Source organism: Schistocerca cancellata, chromosome 2, assembly GCF_023864275.1.
Source record: "Schistocerca cancellata isolate TAMUIC-IGC-003103 chromosome 2, iqSchCanc2.1, whole genome shotgun sequence".
Lineage (NCBI taxonomy): Eukaryota > Metazoa > Arthropoda > Insecta > Orthoptera > Acrididae > Schistocerca > Schistocerca cancellata.
Genome location: NC_064627.1, coordinates 527,669,903 through 527,692,146, shown reverse-complemented (window position 1 = coordinate 527,692,146; position 22,244 = coordinate 527,669,903). Strand labels below are relative to the sequence as shown.

General features: G+C 41.3%; 1 protein-coding gene across 1 annotated transcript in view; it reads left to right on the top strand.

The window, feature by feature from the left end:
• Positions 1–22,244, top strand: part of LOC126155944 (phenoloxidase 2-like) — a 306,288-nt gene that overhangs the window by 84,530 nt on the left and 199,514 nt on the right. Inside the window, exons 4-5 of the mRNA XM_049916267.1 lie at positions 12,187–12,410; positions 19,473–19,675. Coding sequence (XP_049772224.1) covers positions 12,187–12,410; positions 19,473–19,675 — 427 coding nt within the window. The remainder of the gene's footprint in view (positions 1–12,186; positions 12,411–19,472; positions 19,676–22,244) is intronic.

The window sequence follows — 22,244 nt, the reverse complement described above, 5'->3', positions numbered from 1 at the left end:
AGGAAAGGCAAACCTACATTTCTAGCATTTGTAGACTAAGAGAAAGCTTTTGACAATGTTGACTGGAATACTCTCTTTCAAATTCTAAAGGTGGCAGGGGTAAAATACAGGGAGCGAAAGGCTATTTACAATTTGTACAGAAACCAGATGGCAGTTATAAGAGTCGAGGGACACGAACGGGAAGCAGTGGTTGGGAAGGGAGTGAGACAGGGTTGTAGTCTCTCCCCGATGCTATTCTATCTGTATATTGAGCAAGCAGTAAAGGAAACAAAAGAAAAGTTCGGAGTAGGCATTAATATCCATGGGGAAGAAATAAGGGCTTGAATGCGCAGTTGAACGGAATGGACAGTGTCTTGAAAGGTGGGTATAAGATGAACATTAAAAAAAGCAAAATGAGTATAATGGAATGTAGATGAATTAAGTTGGGTGATGCTGAGGGAATTAGATTAGGAAATGAGACACTTGAAGTAATAATGGAGGTTTTCTATTTGGGGAGCAAAATAACTGATGATGGTCGAAGAAGAGAGGATATAAAATGTAGACTGGCAATGGCAAGGAAAGCGTTTCTGAAGAAGAGAAATTTGTTAACATCAAATATTGATTTAAGTGTCAGGAAGTCGTTTCTGAAAGTATTTGTATGGAGTGTGGCCATGTATGGAAGTGAAACATGGATGATAAATAGTTTAGACAAGAAGAGAATAGAAGCTTTCAAAATGTGGTGCTACAGAAGAATGCTGAAGATCAGATGGGTAGATCACATAACTAATGAGGAGGTATTGAATAGAATTGGGCAGAAGAGGAGTTTGTGGCACAACTTGACTAGAAGAAGGGAATGGTGATTAGGACATGTTCTGAGGCATCAAGGGATCACCACCTTAGCCAACTTAATACTGGAGGGCAGTGTCAAGGGTAGAAATCGTAGAGGGAGACCAAGAAATGTATACACTAAGCAGATTCAGAAGGATGTAGGCTGCAGTAGGTACTGGGAGATGAAGAAGCTTGCACCGGATAGAGTAGCATGGAGAGCTGCATCAAACCAGTCTCAGGACTGAAGACCACAACAACAATAAAAAAGTATATAATGGTAAAAATAGCAAGTTATCATTCTCTACTAAGTGTGCCTGTTGGTGGCTCAGTGCTTTTGCTATTCAAGTAGTGGTATCCTGTGCTACAAATCATTTAAATTTGGCCAGAATTTGCTTATTATACTTAAATCTTTATATTGAATACTCAATTTGTGGTATCCTGTGCTACAAATCATTTAAATTTGGCCAGAATTTCCTTATTATATTTAAATCTTTATATTGAATACTCAATTCATGCCTGATGTATTCAAAGTATAAGCAATTACTAACATAAGACTCATGTATTCTTAGTAAGAGTATACTGTTACAATTTTTTTGTTGTGCCTATCTGCAACTCAGCATCTCCACTACATGGTGAGTAGCAACTTTCCTTTTCATAATATTGTTACATTCCATCCTGGGTTTTCCATTGTTCGAACATAATAATATGTCAGTAGTTATGGTAGACAGTAAGTTATTGGTAATAACAGATGACGATAAGTTATCAGTAATAACTGAATATGGTAAATTCTCAGAAGTAACAAACACTGCTAAAATTTCAATAGTAACAGGGGCTGTAAATTCTAAGTAATAATGCAAGTTAACAATTTCTCATTACTAAAAGATGACAGTGAATTCTAAGGAGTAGGAGAAGATAGCAATGTGCCAATAGTAAGATATCAGCAACAACAAAACTTATTATCTATCAAATCTGCATTATGAGCATGTTCACCAATAACAGAGGATTTCACAGCAGCTTCTAACATCTATGATTTTCGTTCCATTTCATGTGTAGGTACTATAACAGTTTCTACATTATTATTTGTAGCTTGTTCTAAATTACCTTCAGTTTCCATGAAATCTGTTTCTAACATTTGTTCTTCATTAATTCTAACAGCCTCTTGGTTGGTTGGTTTGTTTGGGGGAAGAGACCAAACAGTGAGGTCATCAGTCTCATCGGATTAGGGAAGTATGGGGAAGGAAGTTTGCCGTGCCCTGTCAAAGGAACCATCCCGGCATTTGCCTGGAGCGATTTAGGGAAATCACAGAAAACCTAAATCAGGATGGTCAGACGCGGGATTGAACCGTCGTCCTCCCGAATGCGAGTCCAGTGTGCTAACCACTGTGCCACCTCGCTCGGTCTGTAACAGCCTCTTATGAACTAATATTTTCTGCATATTTAACGTTGTTGTCAGTCTTTTTTTCCACTAAATCTATCCACAGACACGACTCCACGGGGCCTGAGCCCCTGAAAAATTTGTTTGGGGGGGGGGGGGGGGGGGAGAAGGTGGGGCGGGGGGAAAGGTGGAGCCATCCCCCCCCCCCCCCAATAATTTAAGAAAATTATTAGTTATATTATGCTTTGTAAAATAACAAAATTATGTTCGAATTATTTTATTTTTCTTGTTTGACAATAGTTTTCTTTTAAAATACATTTATTAATGAGTTAAAACAAATAATTATTACAGTAGTAAGTAGGTTAACTGAAAACTAGTGGCGTGTATCATGATAGTGTTAAGGTGCTGCGGGCACACAGAATTTGTCACGTTGCTCGAACCTTCGGGTAAAGTCTGGCACCAGCGGGCCAGCGCCGCGGCTTTGGCGACATTAAAAGGACTGGAGCAGAAGCACCTGGAACCCTCTGCCTCATGTTGCTGTGATGCTTCAAGACATTTACGATGTCACAGCTATGTAAAGCTGACCCTGCTGTCACAGTCATTCAGTGTGGATAGCTTCATTCAGTGCGTGCTGCAGACTTATTTAGCGTTCTGACTTCAGTGTCTAGTAGACTATTTTATATAACTATATTTTATTCACTTACTTTAGTCTCTTAATTTATTGTGAATTAAGTTTGCAATGGATAAATTTGTTACCAAAAGAGGCATTTGGAAGTTGACGATACTGCAAGTCAAGCTACAACAATTATTGTGTCATCAATTGCTTCATTGTATTCAGGTGAGAACCTTTCACAGCCAAAACCTGGACAATCCGGTAAGGAAAGATCATTTCAGAAGTCTTGGTTGATCAAATATACATGGCTAGAATATGAAGCATCTACTGAAAAAGTTTTTTGCAAAACCTGTAAAGAGGCAGATGCTAAAAATTTATTACAATTTTCTTCAAAAAAAGAAGATGCATTTACTTCCATGGGGCTTTTTAATAGGAAAAAGTCTTTGGAAAAATTCCATCTTCATGAAAATACGTTTATGCATAAAAAAGTGTTCTGAAACTAAGTTCTATCACTAACCCAAGTGTAGCCTCCCAATTGAATGAACAGTTAGTTAGTGATATGAACAAAGGCTGTTTAGCTCTTGAGACAATTTTTACTACCATGCAATTTCTATGCTGACAAGGAATAGCATTTAGAGGACACAAAGATGTAAACTCAAATTTTTTTCAGGTTGTTGGAACACTGAAAGAATTATATACCAGAGTTTAAAGATTGGTTAGAGCATTTGGGGTATTAGTGGATGTCCCACAATATTCATAATGAGATCATTGATCTGCTAGGAAAGTCTGTGTTGAAAAAGTTACTGGTTTCAGTCAAGAAGACTGAACATTTTTCTGTTATGGTTGATGAAACAAGTGATTCTTCAATTCACGAACAAGTGTCATTTTGTATTTTTACTGCCAATGATTCCTTAATCATCAGTGAAGACTTTATTGGTTTATACGAGACTCCCAACACTGAATCACAAACTCTATTTAGTATTTTAAAAGATGTTTTTGCTCGTCTTGATTTGTCAATGGATAACTTAAGGGGACAGTGCTATGATGGTGCCTTGAATATGAGAGGTAAGTTCAAAGGGCTAAAAAAGTTAGTTTTGGATATGCAACCAAAAGTGTGTTATGTGCACTGCAGTGCTCACAGTTTAGACTTGGCAGTTGTAGACAATCTCCACCATCTTATGCCTATGAGGGATATTATGGCTTTAGCCAAGGAGTTAATAAACACTGTAAGGGAATCCAACAAAAGGATGGGACTTTTCAGAAGCGTAGGCTGTGAGAGTTCCAATAACCAAGCTGGCCTACGACCCCTTTGCCTGACTTGATGAACTATGTGAGCTTCTAGTATCTTGAGAATATTGAAAAACTTTGAAGAACGTCTAGAGTTTTTTGAAACATTTTCTGCAGAGGACAAAACACAGGCAGGTTACAAATGTGTAGGCTACCTTGAGTCAATGTTACAGTGCTTTTTTCGTCTTTATTGCCAAGCAGTGAACCCAGTAGAGGATGTCAATGAAAAAATTCAGTGCCCTCATCTAAGTGTTGCTGATCTGGAAAAAATTTATGAGGGCTTGATTTGTATATTGAATGGAAGGTGTGATAGTTTTGAACACATTTGGGAATTGTGTTTAAAAGAAAAACCATCACAAGTTGATGATCCTTGGCTGCCTCAGAATTTAAATATACCAAATCTAGTACCTTCAGCCATGGAAGTTGAACACGCGCCAGAACAAATGTACGTGGTCAGCCCATAGAGGGTTCCGCCTCCGCGGCGGCTATTCCATGCAGCGGCTCTCGCGCAGCGAGGGCACCACCGCTATGCCACGTGCAGACAGCGGCCAATAGCCGCTCCCTCCAGTTTCGTATATACGGACCCACTCTGCCCTAGTCCAGTCAGTCTGGTACTCGCTCTGGATTTCGTTTCTATCTCGGCGGTACTGCGTTCTGGTCGTTGCTCGTTGTTGACATTTGTCTGGCTCTGGTTCTGAGTGGATTTACTGTAGGTGTTTGGTGTTGTGGTTTCCACAAGCCTCCGTTGTTTATCTCTTCCTTGTTATGTTGGTCATAATCGGTTGTGGTCGGTTGTTGTCAGTTGTCGTTGGTCTGTCGTCCGACTCGTCCTGTGTTTACCTGGTGGTGCTCCGATCCACAGCCCAAGGCATTCCCGCAGTTGGTTTTGGTTACTACACCAAAGAAGTATGAAAACAATGAAGCCAGATCACCACATACTTTCAAAACCCCAAAGAAATACTACAAAGCTATTAACATTGAAGTTTGGGAAACAGTGGAATCTTGCATTACTGAGTTGTTTGCTTCAACTGGACCCACACAGGTCATTGCAGTTGAACAAGAGTGATGCTTTTAGTAAACAGAGGTGAAACAAATTTGAAAAAATCAATGGAGTTTTTCATAAATGACCTAGACATTGAGAGACTCCACTTACACTTGACTATGTTAGCCGATATCGCTAATAAAAAACAACTGGTCTTAAAAACATGCATGATGTAAGAAAGTATGTTACACAAGAGTCTGCAGTTGGAGAAATGTTAAGTGAAGTAGTGAAGTGCAAGCTTCTCCAAGTAGTTCCAGTCACGACAGCAACAGCAGAACGGTCATTTAGTGCCCTTAGATGTCTGAAGCCATATCTCTGATCAACAACGGGACAGAAGTGATTGAACAACTTGACTGTTCTTCTGCCCACTGAGATGTCTTGGATGAATTGGATATCCGAACAGTGACCAACGACTTCATAATTCAGTAATCCAGTCAGGCGGTTGACATTTGCACCTTTCTAAAGACACTCTAGCCCTAATAATGGCATTTAGAGCAATATTAAAATTCTTCATAAAATAGAGAATTAAATCCATACATAATGTTAAATTTTCAGTTTTAATATATTGGTACTCATTTAGTACTGCACTACTATATTACTATAGTACTGTATTAGTTATTTTCAAATACTTAAATATTTTTAGGGTGTAAGACCCAATTAAAACCTGCTATTTACATACTTTTTGACTGAAAGTATTAGGCATACTATATTAACTTTACTAACTATATTAAAGCATTAACTTTGAGATATTATTTTTATTTAATGAACTCTGAGCCTTATTCAAAGTAAGCTTAAATTAGCTATTTCACTTACTAATCAAAGTGCTATTGCTGTGTGACAGCAATATTTTATGTTTTATTCTGTTGTGGGTTGGCAGGAGAGCCAACACTGGGTTACAAGAGGAAGCCGAAAGGCACGCGTTTTAGCTCCCGCAGGCTGGCGTGAGGTCTGGAACAGGACAGGGAAATTAGACTTTATAAAAATGGACGTAGCTGGTGGCATACTTAACTTTAATCCATTAATGGTGAATGTCAGTCTGACGGTACATGCATCACAAGATCAATAGCAACTGATGATGGCGCCTTGCTAGGTCGTAGCAAATGACATAGCTGAAGGCTATGCTAACTATCGTCTTGGCAAATGAGAGTGTATTTTGTCAGTGAACCATCGCTAGCAAAGTTGGTTGTACAACTGGGGCGAGTGCTAGGAAGTCTCTCTAGACCTGCCGTGTGGTGGCGCTCGGTCTGCAATCACTGATAGTGGCGACATGTGGGTCTGACACATACTAACGGACCGCGGCTGATTTAAAGGCTACCACCTAGCAAGTGTGGTGTCTGGCAGTGACAACACATATTCTTTTAATGATAGTTTAGGATTTATTTAAATATAATTTCAGTCTTTTCAGAGCTATATATTTACTGCTCTGCAATAGTCTATAAGCATGATTATTACTGTAAATTAAAGTAGCTTTTTACGAAAAAGCATGCGTGTTTATGTTTTGTTTCTTTTTTCAAAGCCAAAAAATGTGTCAGGCTTGTTGAGTTTCCCAGAGTGTCGAGTTATTGAGAGTCCAGTTTTCAGGGATCTAATGTTGATCATATGACTCTAAAATGTTTAAAAAAATTTAAAACTCACTATTTTTCATCTAAAATTTAGAAAATTTCCCTTGGCAAGACACAAGACACCTATTATGTGCTCCCCCCCCCCCCCCCCCCCTGCTCAATATCTTTTATAAGTCGGTGCCCCTGAACCTTTCTGATCTTTGAAACCCTCTACTTCTACTCCCCCCCCCCCCCCCCCTCCCTCGCCCACCAAAGTCAACCCTTACACCCAATAAATGTATAATGCATGTGAATCTTCTATAGTTGTTTCTGTCAAGCAACTTTTACGTAAGTAACTTACAGGAACACAGCCAGGTGAAGCCGTTAAGAACTGCCGATATTTTTACAGGTGACTATAGTGTCATTTTCAAGGCAAGACTGCAGCAAGTAAGCATTGTACAAGTGAATTTAAAACCTCTGATCCACTAGTAACCCATCACTAACAACTCACCCTCATGGGCTCAGGCACCCATTTATTCGTACATTCACAGTAATCAACATTTGCATACATGGTGTTGGATTTACAAGTTTTGTAAATTTACCATTACAGAATTTAACACCAGATTAAGTACATTTCAATGTGGGGAAAATAGTGATCTGTAGACATAAACTGATTACTCAGAATAATATGACATGTTATATTTACATTTGAAACTGAAGACATTTATGACTTTAACATAACTCAGACAAGCATTTTAATTAAGAAAATAATCAACAGATGTCTGTTAAATTTTGTTGAATTATATAATTAAATGGTTTTGACAGGTGTATTAAACATCATCACAATATATGTATGAAACAGTACATACTATTACATGCACATGACTTTTGACTTGAGTTAATACATATCTGCTAAAACATCACATAAACTGCAATCAGTGGTAACATTTTGACAAATGGTTAACATGTGTAGTTGGACAAAACATAAACTTCTGTATCTGTGAACAGAACAAAGTGTTTTTCAGATTTCATATAAATTATAGTATTGATCCATTGAATATAGTGTGCCTTGGTCTGCCACATTAAAACAGATTATGAATTTGATAAACAAGAATTTGTTTGTATTCACTTTGATTCACAATCAGAACAGTTCATGGAAGAATTTCCTTTCACTACCAGATATTTTGCAGCAGTCACATACACAAAGATCCACTTTTGGGATAGGCTTGCCAGTTTGTATAAACTAGCTTGTTGAGTGCCCTTCACAACTTCTGTGGAACTTCATTGTTCTGCTTCAAATTACCATGTCCTGCATCTTTTTAAAGTTGTCCTATTGTTGAATCAGCATGACTGCCAGTGATGAATAGTGATACTGGAAGTTCAGCAATCCTGTATATTGGAATTCCTGGATCAGTCCCACTGGGGCATTTCCAGAATGTAGGATCTTGCCCAGTGACTTATGTACTGGCGAGATATAGATGAGGATATTGTGCAAGTGGCTCAAAACGGTTGGGCTTCTCAACTGTAGCAACCAGCACTGTTCAAACCCAACACTCATGGTTAGGGTCTTGTGGGTTACCTTGTATGCATTTAAATTCATGGAGAAGAATTGCTTTTTGGCAAAGGCCAGGGAGCAGAATGTGACTCAATAAGAGCAGCCATGCAGTGGGGGTTGATCTTAATGTACCACAGATAATTCTCATTGTGTTCTTCAGTTGTGCATCCAGCAACTGTGTGTGTGCTCTGTTGAGCCATACCAGAGCACCATATTCCACAATACAGTAGACTAATGCAAGTGTTGAAATGTGCAGAGATCTGGCAGTGGAACCCAAGATTGTCCACACAGTATCTTTACTGTGGCATTTTCCAGCTGCTTTTTGTAGAACAGTCTCCAGTCCAATGTAACATCTAGATACTGTGGATGCTGATTGTGTTGAAGTAGTCTGCCATGAAAATGGACATGGAGCTGTCTCTTGCTTGCTTTATTGCACAAAATAAAGCAAGTCATTTTTGTCTTGGTGGGGTTTTGTTTCAGTCTCCATCTCTGAAAGTATGTTCCCTTTATTGCCAGATCAGATGGTAGTTTGGCTTCTATTTCTTCAAACTTTTGGTGTCTCACTGCCAGCATCCAAGCTTACAAGATCTAGTTTTAGGCCTATCAGAGATGTACAGATTGAACAGCAACTGGGCAAAGACAGATCCCTGATCATTTAGCATCTTTCAAGAGCTTATCCTGTTGTCCATTATGACCCAAAATGACCGACCAGCAAGCTGGACTGTTTATCTACATGAGATTATGAGAATAAGTTTGTAGAGAAGACCATATCACCATACTGTGTCATAAGCTGCTGAGAGCTGTACATATACAGCTGATGTTTTTCAAGTCTTATAAAAGGTCTTGTAATAGGTCATGAGGGACGTAATTTGGTCTGTACAGCTTCTTTCTGGGTGAAAGCCAGCTTGTTCAAGAAATTTTATCAAATATGAGAGCTAAGAATCTTTTGTAGATGACTCTTTCAAGAAGCTTGCATATTAAGCTAAAGAACGGCTATTCAACAGTATCTCTTTGGTTCATATTTGGTTTTCCTGGATTAATAATAGAGATGATGTTGGATTTTTCAATCTGTTTGGGATTCTTACTTTCAACATGCTATTGGCAAAGAACTTAACTGACCATTTTTGGTTTGTTTACCACAATCCAGGAGGAACTCCAGATTAATTCCATCAGGCCCTGATGCCTTTCCTGCTTTAACATCTTTGATCACCATTGTTACTTCATTGACACTAAATGGATGGGAAAAATCAGTCTGGTTGGTGTAGTGTCTTCAAAGCCTTGAGTTTATGTTTGATATGGGTGGTGTGTGCTTTGTTCTGTGATGTTCTTGAACTAGTCATGACAATATTTGCAATTCTGTCTGACTGCAGGGCCTGACTAGGCTTTTCTACTAGATCTTTTAAAGTCCAGGTACATGATTGCTTCTGTCCATTCCTTATGTCAAGCCACATCCAGCATGCATAGCAGATTGTCAGTTATCTCTCTGTCCATTCTTTGGGGTAACTCCTTGTACAGTTCTTCACACTCAGCTTTCCATTCTGGTATTTACACTTTGCAGAATCCTATAGGGATGGTTGCTGTTTTGGGCATTGCTCTTATGAACCTTTGGTAGCTTTTGATAGCAGCTGGAATCTATCCTAGGCATTTGTTTAGGGAGGAGAAGAAATTCTTTCAGTATGCCTTCTTAAAATTCCACCTTGGACAGGGATAGGAACTGATCAGGGGGGATGCTCATTTCTATTTCAATTAGAGCTGGTCAGTGTTGTTCATATGGGAAGTCTAGGAGTATATCCTTGCAGTGGCATGATCTCAATATTTTTGCTTATGATGCATAAATCTGGGTTGTATTCTTGCTTCCAAGGTGCTGATTTAAAATATCTCTTTCCTTTTGGATCAAAGAGCAGAAATTCACTGATATTATTGGTCCAGTCTGTTGGTGTTTCACTTTAGCAATCATTGGTCCAACACTTCACTTGTGAGTGGTAAGAAAGTCCCCTCGACAAACCACTGGGTGGGGCAGTAAAGGCACAGCTTCTGGTGTCTAGTCAGTGGTAGGGCGTTTATATACATGTTACTGATAATTATTTCTCCCAGTTTAATGAAGACTGCATGAGTTTGTTGGTAATGGCTTGTCTTAACCTGGTTGGTATGTTATGAGGAGGAACGTGCATAAGTAGGGTGAAATGTGGCTTCTAAAAGGCCATATCCTGGTATTTTTGCTCATTTGGTTAACTGGTCTCCACTCTCAGTATGAGTATCCTGAATGGCTAAGACATCAATAGCATTATCTACCAATATTTTATGCAGGAACTGATGTTTGGGCCAGCTTAGCCCTTCTATGTTGACTTCGCAGATCTTGTTACATTGACCAAGATTTCTTATCAAGGACCAGTTAAATTTACTGTAGTGTCAAGTATCATTTGCTTTACCAAGGAGATCCAAAGACTGTCTGGCGACCAATGATGTCAGATATTTAGCATTACCTAATGTGCACCATGTAGAGGCAAGCTGATCTGTACCTACCATATGAAAAAAAACAGCAACAAAGCATGACAAAAAGTACCACTAATGCCCTCACAACTATCTTTTATATTGTAAGAATTTCACAAACTCTTGTCACATAATGATTTACAGTTTACTTTTGCAGTTTTTGCACCTAGAATGGAATTAAGCACGTTACCATACCCATTTCAGTCTACTTTTAGTGGTATGGTGGAACATTTTGTGGGAATGTTTAAGACGCAGATGAAAAAAATCTTGACATCCACTCCTATTGATTCTTCACTGATCTCCTTTGTATCTTTGCACTGGACAACATTGTTTGAAGATCAAAGCTTAGTGGAACTTTTGCATCGACACCTTCGCTGTACCTTGCTAAATTTGTTGCAGCCTCCATTAGCACACTGAGTGGGATGGTACATTGCATAGCACACTCGACTCACATTCTGGAGGATGATTGTTCAAATCCTCATTCAACCATCCAGATTTAGGTTGCCCACAATTTCCCTAAATCATTTAAGGCAATTGCCGGAATGGTCCTTTGAAAGAACATGGCCGATTTCTTTCCCCAGCTTCCCTAAGTCAAGCTTGTGTTCAGTCTCTAATGTCCTCATTGTCAATGGGGTCTTGAAACACAAATCATCTTTCTGTCACTACAAGAAGAAGAAAAAGATGCTGCACCTTTAAGGTGGGCATCTCCATATGGCCACACACATTCAGAAATATGCCTGGCTCAATATGTGGCTCCATTTTCATCCAGCAAATCTGCCTGATATCTTCTCATAGAGGCATCCTTTGTTGCCACCAAGACAAGTTCTGTTTGCACCAGCAAGGCCAAGCCACACCTCTGAATCTGCCACACCAGTGGGGTCAGCTAGCCTCACCTGCTCCAAGAACTGAGAAAAGCAGACATAGTGTCTGGTTACAAGATGACATCCCACATGGTAAACATCTGACATTCTCAGTTGTCCACTTGGTGTCCATCACGCCTATGGGTCTGAATCCAGATGATACAGACAAGGGCCCCCAATCTGTATTGGGTCTGTTGCCATATCCACAGCCCACTCAGGGACTTACAGCAAGCCACAAGTCTGTCCACGGTTGTGACCCACATTGCTGCCACTGGACCCAGAGTAGAAAACCAGCTACAACATAGGCTGATGATTGTGTCAGAACATATACAGAGACAAAATATGTTTGAAGCTCCTATCATAAGACAAAGTCTTCTGCAGATTATTGTACCAATGATAAAACCTTTCTACATATAATCAGTGATTTTGTCACTGTCATTGCACAGTCACTATACACACAATCATTTTTTTTATCTTTATACTGTGATTCATTCTCAACAAGTCATGTTCTCCTACATGTAAATATGCAGTCTTTAATTGATTACTCTTAATCACTGTTTTATTCTTTTGGATTGTTTCCAATATTAATTAAACTGACTTTGATCTTGTGTTTCAGATATGCCTAACAGAGAAGACTTCCTTTCTGCCTCTGTTTTCTGTAGGGAGAGACTGAATCCTTATCTTTATATATATGCATTATCTGTAGCAATACTGCACAGACCAGATACACGTGATGTTGGTTTACCCTCGCTTATCGGTGTTTTCCCTCATAAATTTGTTAATGGGGAAATTTTCACAAGAGTAAGGCAGGAGGCAAATGCTGTCCCACCTGGCTCAAGGGTTAGTACTCTTCTGTCTGTAAGCATATTTCTATTAATAATTTTCACCTTATCTATCCTTTATTGATGGAAAGGGTACCAAAAAGACAAACATCAGTCAACAGAGAATCTCTTCATTTTGTAGCTATTCATTGTAGCTAATTTTAGACCTGATAAATGTCAGTTAAGTTTTTTAAATCTTGCTATAAAAACCTCAAGATATCATGGTCAGAATCAGATTCTTCCTGGTAGTTGTCCTGTATAATGTGTCAATGGAGTTGTGAACATTGGATCTTGGCACAACACCAGATGAAAGAAATCACATGTATTGAATACAAGTGACCACAGAGGCCACCATAGAAGAAGAACCATGATGAGAATATATTTAATCTAATGATGAGTGGTCAGTGGAAGTGGATGTATCTTCATTTTTTCAGATGAAATTGTCACTGAGAATGAGCTCTTTGCTTTCTTCTGGTAATTACAGCATAAGACATACTGCAGTATGTCCAGGTATGTGGTACCAATGACTATTCTCTACACAAATAAAAACTATGCAATGACCTACATTCAACTGTACTTCCAGCATACAAGTGTCTACCAGTGTCCATACAAATGAGTTAAAAATGGGTTGGTGGTTGTAATCATGTAGAATGTAAAACTACTTTTATAAGTAGACTGATGGGTAATGCTACTAATTTTATTCATAGATTTCCCCTTGACATTTTAGCATGCCCAGGTTCCAAAACTGGAGTACATGGCAATTCTGTGTGTATAAGACAACTTTTAATACACTACTGGCCATTAAACTGCAACACCAAGAAGAAATGCAGATGATAAACGGGTATTCATTGGACAAATATATTATACTAGAACTGACATCTGATTACATTTTCACGAAATTTGGGTGCCTAGATCCTGAGAAATCAGTACCCAGAACAACCACCTCTGGCCGTAATAACGGCCTTGATATGCCTGGGCATTGAGTCAAACAGAGTTTGGATGGCATGTACAGGTACAGCTGCCCATGCAACTTCAACATGATATCACAGCTCTTCAAGAGTAGTGACTGGCGTATTGTGATGAGCCAGTGGCTCGGCCACCATTGACCAGACGTTTTCAGTTGGTGAGAGATCTGGAGAATGTGCTGGCCAGGGCAGCAGTCAAACATTTTAAGTTTACAGAAAGGCCCGTACAGGACCTGCAACATGCAGTCGTGCATTATCCTGCTGAAATGTAGGGTTTCACAGGGATCAAATGAAGGATAGAGCCACAAGTCGCAACACAGCTGAAATGTAACATCCACTGTTCAAAGTGCTGTCAATGCGAACAAGAGGTACCGAGACGTGTAACCAATGGCACCCCATACCATCACGCCGGGTGATACACCAGTATGGCGATGATGAATACATTCTTCCAATGCGTGTTGACTGGGATGTCGCCAAACACAGATGTGACCATCATGATGCTGTAAACAGAACCTGGATTCATCCAAAAAAATAACGTTTTGCCATTTGTGCACCCAGGTTTGTTGTTGAGTACACATTGCAGGCGCTCCTGTCTGTGATGCAGCATCAGGGGTAACTGCAGCCAAGGTCTCCGAGCTGATAGTCCATGCTGCTGCAAACATCATCAAACTATTTGTGCAGATGGTTGTTGTCTTGCAAACGTCCCCATCTGTTGACTCAGGGATCGAGACCTGGCTACACGATCTGTTGCAGCCATGTGGATAAGATGACCGTCATCTCAACTGCTTGTGATATGAGGCCATTGGGATCCTGCACAGCATTCTGTATTACCCTCCTGAACCCACTGATTCCATATTCTGCTAACAGTCATTGGATCTCAGCCAATGCGAGAAGCAATGTTTCGATATGATAAACCACAATCATGATAGACTACAATCTGACCTTTATCAAAGTCGGAAATGTGATGGTACGCATTTCTCCTCCTTACACAACAACGTTTCACCAGGCAACACCAGTCAACTGCTGTTTGTGTATGAGAAATCGATTGGAAACTTTCCTCATGTCAGCACGTTGTAGGTGTTACCACCAACACCAGCCTTTTGTGAATGCTCTGAAAAGCAAATCACTTGCATATCACAGCATCTTCTTCGTGTCAGTTAAATTTCGCATCTGTAGCACATCATCTTTGTGGTGTAGCAATTTTAATGGCCAGTAGTGTAGATTGCAAAATAGTATGGAAAAAGTTACATAAGTCACAATCCCATTGAAAATATTAATACAAAAATCAATACTTGCACTTTTTAATGCTCAGTTAAACAGTTTGTCATACAAGAAGTACCATACTTGGAATAGTAGTTATGTATAATAACAACTGACAAACCATAAAAAATTGTACAAATAGATTTTATTGTCCTACAAGGTAGAAAGCATGATGTCACAAACATCAATCAGAGCAAACTAACTGTAGATCCAGAGAGGTTAGTTGAGCTCTCTGAAGGCAGCAATATTGTACCGGGCGATTCCATGGATGTGTGTCCACGCAGAGGCTCCCCCTGCTGATAGTGCTAGTGTGGAACAAATGGGAGAAATATGTGTACGCTGACAAGATGTTGGTGTGATGGAGATGTTAATCACTGAAATGTCATAACTGGTGAGGTGCCTGACCATGCACAGGGCATGACCAAAGCACTAAGTGGGAGGAGCTTCTGGAGGCTGAGGAGAGGGGGATGGTGGTGCGGTGTAAGTGGTGTGATGGTCCATGATTGGTGAGGCAGCAGGAGGCATGACATCATCATCTGTGATGAAGGATGGGCAGCATACCCGGTGTGATGGTTAGAGGCTGGTTAGGCAGTGGTAGAGGCGTGTCATCCCACACATCAGTGGCAGAAGCAGTGTATACAGAGGTGGTGACGAGAGGGCTCAGTTGGTCATGAAGCAAGATGTTAAACCCACTGTACTGGTGGAGAAGGGAAGGGGCATAGCATGTTTCATTGACCTGGAGACTACTCTGTGGACTGTCTGCCAATTTGTGAAACTAGCAGAGATGCCTAACAGTGACTCAAGCAGGGTGACATTGACATTGACCTCTTCTTCTGAGTATCAGTTAACTTCTGAGAGAAGAAGTGCAGTGGCTGTGTTGTGCCAGCAATCTCTTGCTGCAGTACCACATCAGTCACACAATTGCTGGTGTCTGTGGTGATCACAAGGTGTGTGTCCAGTGATGGAAGCGCAAGGGTAACTTCCTGTGTGACATCAGATTTAATCTTGTTGATGGCCATTTGTATTTCAGTCATCTATATCACGTGTCATTTGCCAGTGATGTTCCTGCTGAGCAGCAGCTCAGTCAGGGGAAAGAGTGTGGTAGTTCTTGATAGTCTGAGGGGGTAGGGAACAGGCAGAGTTGTTCCCTTTTCTCTAGCATGAAGTATTTCCCTGAAGCATCAGCCAAATGTCCAACAAAGGTGACACATGATTTCCATAGTTGGCAGCTGTCATTGTTAATTATGACACTGTGTGCTGCTAACTTTTCTAACATGGCGCGTAAATTTGATCTCATATTCATCAGGAAACTGTGAGAAAATTATCATGTCATCTAGGTAAGCATAACAGAAGGATGTGTTAAATAGGAATCCATCAATAAACTTCCACCAGGTCTGGACCACATTTTTTAAGCTATATGCCATAAATAAAAACTCAAACAGATCAAATGACTTAGTTCTTGCATTTTTTGGTACACTCCTGGAAATTGAAATAAGAACACCGTGAATTCATTGTCCCAGGAAGGGGAAACTTTATTGACACATTCCTGGGGTCAGATACATCACATGATCACACTGACAGAACCACAGGCACATAGACACAGGCAACAGAGCATGCACAATGTCGGCACTAGTACAGTGTATATCCACCTTTCGCAGCAATGCAGGCTGCTATTCTCCCATGGAGACGATCGTAGAGATGCTGGATGTAGTCCTGTGGAATGGCTTGCCATGCCATTTCCACCTGGCACATCAGTTGGACCAGCGTTCGTGCTGGACGTGCAGACCGCGTGAGACGACGCTTCATCCAGTCCCAAACATGCTCAATGGGGGACAGATCCAGAGATCTTGCTGGCCAGGGTAGTTGACTTACACCTTCTAGAGCACGTTGGGTGGCACGGGATACATGCGGACGTGCATTGTCCTGTTGGAACAGCAAGTTCCCTTGCCGGTCTAGGAATGGTAGAACGATGGGTTCGATGACGGTTTGGATGTACTGTGCACTATTCAGTGTCCCGTCGATGATCACCAGTGGTGTACGGCCAGTGTAGGAGATCACTCCCCACACCATGATGCCGGGTGTTGGCCCTGTGTGCCTCGGTCATATGCAGTCCTGATTGTGGCGCTCACCTGCACGGCGCCAAACACGCATACCACCATCATTGGCACCAAGGCAGAAGCGACTCTCATCGCTCAAGACGACACGTCTCCATTCGTCCCTCCATTCACGCCTGTCGCGACACCACTGGAGGCGGGCTGCACGATGTTGGGGCATGAGCGGAAGACGGTCTAACGGTGTGCGGGACCGTAGCCCAGCTTCATGGAGATGGTTGCGAATGGTCCTTGCCGATACCCCAGGAGCAACAGTGTCCCTAATTTGCTGGGAAGTGACGGTGCGGTCCCCTACGGCACTGCGTAGGATCCTACGGTCTTGGCGTGCATCCGTGCGTCGCTGCGGTCCGGTCCCAGGTCGACGGGCATGTGCACCTTCCGCCGACCACTGGCGACAACATCGATGTACTGTGGAGACCTCACGCCCCACGTGTTGAGCAATTCGGTGGTACGTCCACCCGGCCTCCCGCATGCCCACTATACGCCCTCGCTCAAAGTCCGTCAACTGCACATACGGTTCATGTCCACGCTGTCGCGGCATGCTACCAGTGTTAAAGACTGCGATGGAGCTCCGTATGCCACGGCAAACTGGCTGACACTGACGGCGGCGGTGCACAAATGCTGCGCAGCTAGCGCCATTCGACGGCCAACACCACGGTTCCTGGTGTGTCCGCTGTGCCGTGCGTGTGATCATTGCTTGTACAGCCCTCTCGCAGTGTCCGGAGCAAGTATGGTGGGTCTGACACAACGGTGTCAGTGTGTTCTTTTTTCCATTTCCAGGAGTGTACATCCTTGTCAGCCATAGGTATCTGTAAATGGGCCCTTTTACAGTCAACAACACTGAATATGGTGACACCAAGAAGTTTGTATGCAAAAGCCTTGGAAGTTTGGTACAGAGTAGCTCTCTATTACAGTCCAGGCATTGTGGAACTGATAATCATCACACAGTCACCAGATATTATCATATTTGAAGACGAGTTTGAAGGGGAAGCTCAGCATTGTCAGATGGCTGTACAATACCAGCACACAAGAGTTCATCCACACCTGCCAGAGGTGATTTTAATGCAGTTAACTTTCCCATCATGGACAGTAAAAATAATCTGTGGCCAGATGGACTGGTGTGAAGTGGTGGACAAGGGCATAGTGATAGGTGTTATTGTAACACAATTGTCAATGGACAACCCCATCGCGGGAGCACTGTCAACAAACTGGATGTGGTTGGGTGAGCACAATTAGGTAAAGGCAACTGACTGACCTCTTTTGAGGCCAACAAAATGTCTTCATTGTCGGGCAGTGGTATAGATGTTGCAGAACAGTGAGTTGCTGTTGATCCATATGAAGTTCGCTAGAAGTCTTGGTGATGCTTGTAGAGAGAAGATCATTGGTTTCTCACATATCTGAGTTGGAATGCTGGAGTTCAGAGTGCATGGCAGATTTCATGCGGAGCTCAACCAGAAGCATTTCGTATTTCAAGATAACATCAAGAGGCATCTCTGACTGTGAAGTAGGAGATGGCAGCGTATCATTTGCAGGAAGGGAGTTGCTGATATTTCTGCTGATCAGCTGTTGGCCACCATGGTGCAAGAGCAGAGGGCAGTTCAGGTCTGGTAGTAAACAGTAGTGCTCTTAAGCAAGGCTCCACTGTTGCCACTAACAATGTCCAGGGCTTAGGTTTATGGTTGCCAAGATTGAGAGAGATGGAGGCAGTGCCAGCCACTGGTACCACGGAGTCATTAGCTGGATGTCATTGTGAGGATGAAGGCGAACATACAGTTTGTTTCGACTGGCTGGCATAGGTTAGAGACCAGGTGGAGATGCATTGGTGGTAGTCTGCATTTTATGCATTTGATTATGTTCATGATGCTGGAGACCGCACAGAGCAGTAGTGGCAAGGTTCAGCAAGTCACAGATTACATCAAGAGGTACAGTACAAGGTGCACAGTAGCAGCCAGGAATGCAGGCAGGATGTTGGCTAGTCTGGGCCTGAGTGGTGCATTGTTGGCAATGTGGGTAGTGATGCTGTCAGCTGTAGTGCAGTCATGATGAGAATTAATCAATGAACAGTACTGTGTGAGCACTAGCATTCTGTCAGCCAGACATAGTTTGAAACCTAGTGGAGTAATGGAGTGTCCTCATATGCTAGCATTGCCATTTGAATGCTCTACAACTGCTTTAATAGCCAAAAGGTCCACAGGGCATGATATGCCCTTGTATCAGTTTGCAGGTGAAGCTTGCGCCACACTGCAGAAGGCATACTGTGACCAAGTGAGGTTTCTCTTACCACTAGATGAAGTTGTTGCACTGGCATGTGGAATAGACATTTAAGCAGAAGTGCCTCAATGGTCTTGTATTTGTCTATGTCACTAATGAGATCAGCATGATCACCAAGGTGGTTAAGAAGTATTGCAAATTTGTCATTGTCCTTAGTGTTGCCTGTGCACTGCATTATGCACTCACTAGGTGTGAATCATAGCATTGGTGAGTCCACATTCAATGGATGGACTTTCAGTCTGAAATAAGTGCAGGTCCAGAGTGGTTAGTTGAGCTATCTCAGGGCAGCAATATTGTGCTGGCCGACTCCACAGTTTTATATCCCCACAGTCATATTAGATTATTTGAATAACCGCTACATTGCTAAAAATGTATTGTATTAATAAATGCATTAATTGTACTAAATAATGCATTATCTATGACAGGAGACAATTTTGAAAATTTATATTGTGAAAATATCTCTTGTTGAATCAGGTTCCAATAGAAATACCACAAGATTTCACTGCCTCTGACCTTGAACCTGAGCACCGTGTTGCCTATTTTCGTGAAGATATTGGAATAAATTTGTTCCACTGGCACTGGCATCTTGTGTATCCGTTTGAAGGACCTCTCAACATTGTGAATAAAGATCGCCGTGGTGAACTTTTCTACTACCTACATAAACAACTTGTTTCCAGGTAAATTTTTTGCTTCATAACATTATAAGAATCATGATAGAAGGTTGTATACATGGAAGAACCCTGGAGATACTAAAAGGTATCAGATAGATTATATAATGGTAAGACAGAGATTTAGGAACCAGGTTTTAAATTGTAAGACATTTCCAGGGGCAGATGTGGACTCTGACCACAATATATTGGTTATGACCTGTAGATTAAAACTGAAGAAACTGCAAAAAGGTGGGAATTTAAGGAGATGGGACCTGGATAAACTGACTAAACCAGATGTTGTACAGAGTTTCAGGGAGAGCATAAGGGAACAATTGACAGGAATGGGGGAAAGAAATACAGTAGAAGAAGAATGGGTAGCTTTGAGGGATGAAGTAGTGAAGGCAGCGGAGGATCAAGTAGGTTAAAAGATGAGGGCTAGTAGAAATCCTTGGGTAACAGAAGAAATATTGAATTTAATTGATGAAAGGAGAAAATATAAAAATGCAGTAAATGAAGCAGGCAAAAAGGAATACAAACGTCTCAAAAATGAGATCGACAGGAAGTGCAAAATGGCTAAGCAGGGATGGCTAGAGGACAAATGTAAGGATGTAGAGGCTTATCTCACTAGGGGTAAGATAGATACTGCCTACAGGAAAATTAAAGAGACCTTTGGAGATAAGAGAACCACTTGTATGAACATCAAGAGCCCAGATGGAAACCCAGTTCTAAGCAAAGAAGGGAAAGCAGAAAGTTGGAAGGAGTATATAGAGAGTCTATACAAGGGCGATGTACTTGAGGACAATATTCTGGAAATGGAAGAGGATGTAGATGAAGATGAAATGGGAGATACGATACTGCGTGAAGAGTTTGACGGAGCACTGAAAGACCTGAGTTGAAACAAGGCCCCCGGAGTAGACAACATTCCATTAGAACTACTGACAGCCTTGGGAGAGCCAGTCCTGACAAAACTCTACCACCTGGTGAACAAGATGTATGTAACAGGCGAAATACCCTCAGACTTCAAGAAGAATATAATAATTCCAATGCCAAAGAAAGCAGGTGTTGACAGATGTGAAAATTACTGAACTATCAGTTTAATAAGCCACAGTTGCAAAATACTAACACGAATTCTTTACAGACAAATGGAAAAACTAGTAGAAGCCGACGTCGGGGAAGATCAGTCTGGATTCCGTAGAAATACTGGAACACGTGAGGCAATACTGACCTTATGACTTATCTTAGAAGAAAGATAAAGGAAAGGCAAACCTACGTTTCTAGCATTTGTAGACTTAGAGAAAGCTTTTGACAATGTTGACTGGAATACTCTCTTTCAAATTCTAAAGGTGGCAGGGGTAAAATACAGGGAGCGAAAGGCTATTTACAATTTGTACAGAAACCAGATGGCAGTTATAAGAGTCGAGGGACATGAAAGGGAAGCAGTGGTTGGGAAGGGAGTAAGACAGGGTTGTAGCCTCTCCCCGATGTTATTCAATCTGTATATTGAGCAAGCAGTAAAGGAAACAAAAGAAAAATTTGGAGTAGGTATTAAAATCCATGGAGAAGAAATAAAAACTTTGAGATTCGCCGATGACATTGTAATTCTGTCAGAGACAGCAAAGGACTTGGAAGAGCAGTTGAACGGAATGAATGGTGTCTTGAAGGGAGGATATAAGATGAACATCAACAAAAGCAAAACGAGGATAATGGAATGTAGTCGAATTAAGTCGGGTGATGCTGAGGGTATTAGATTAGGAAATGAGACACTTAAAGTAGTAAAGGAGTTTTGCTATTTGGGGAGCAAAATAACTGATGATGGTCAAAGTAGAGAGGATGTAAAATATAGACTGGCAATGGCAAGGAAAGTGTTTCTGAAGAAGAGAAATTTGTTAACATCGAGTATAGATTTAAGTGTCAGGAAGTCATTTCTGAAAGTATTTGTATGGAGTGTAGCCATGTATGGAAGTGAAACATGGACGGTAAATAGTTTGGACAAGAAGAGAATAGAAGCTTTCGAAATGTGGTGCTACGGAAGAATGCTGAAGATTAGATGGGTAGATCACATAACTAATGAGGAAGTATTGAACAGGATTGGGGAGAAGAGAAGTTTGTGGCACAACTTGACCAGAAGAAGGGATCGGTTGGTAGGACATGTTCTGAGGCATCAAGGGATCACCAATTTAGTATTGGAGGGCAGCGTGGAGGGTAAAAATCATAGACGGAGACCAAGAGATGAATACACTAAGCAGATTCAGAAGGATGTAGGTTGCAGTAGGTACTGGGAGATGAAGAAGCTTGCACAGGATAGAGTAGCATGGAGAGCTGCTTCAAATCAGTCTCAGGACTGAAGACCACAACAACAACAACATTATAATACATAAAAAAGAGTTTTAGTGAATCATTTTGTTTTAAAATGATTTAGAATGGTGCTACGTAAAATTTAGCCATCATTTGGAACTTCCTGCTGTGTCAGCTGACAAAAATGGAAGGTAAATCTCAGTGACAGAGAGACATTAGTACAGAGTGAAATTGGCGGGAGGGGGGGGGGGGGGGGAGGGGAGGATGTTTATTGTTCTGATGTTTATCAACATAGGAATGT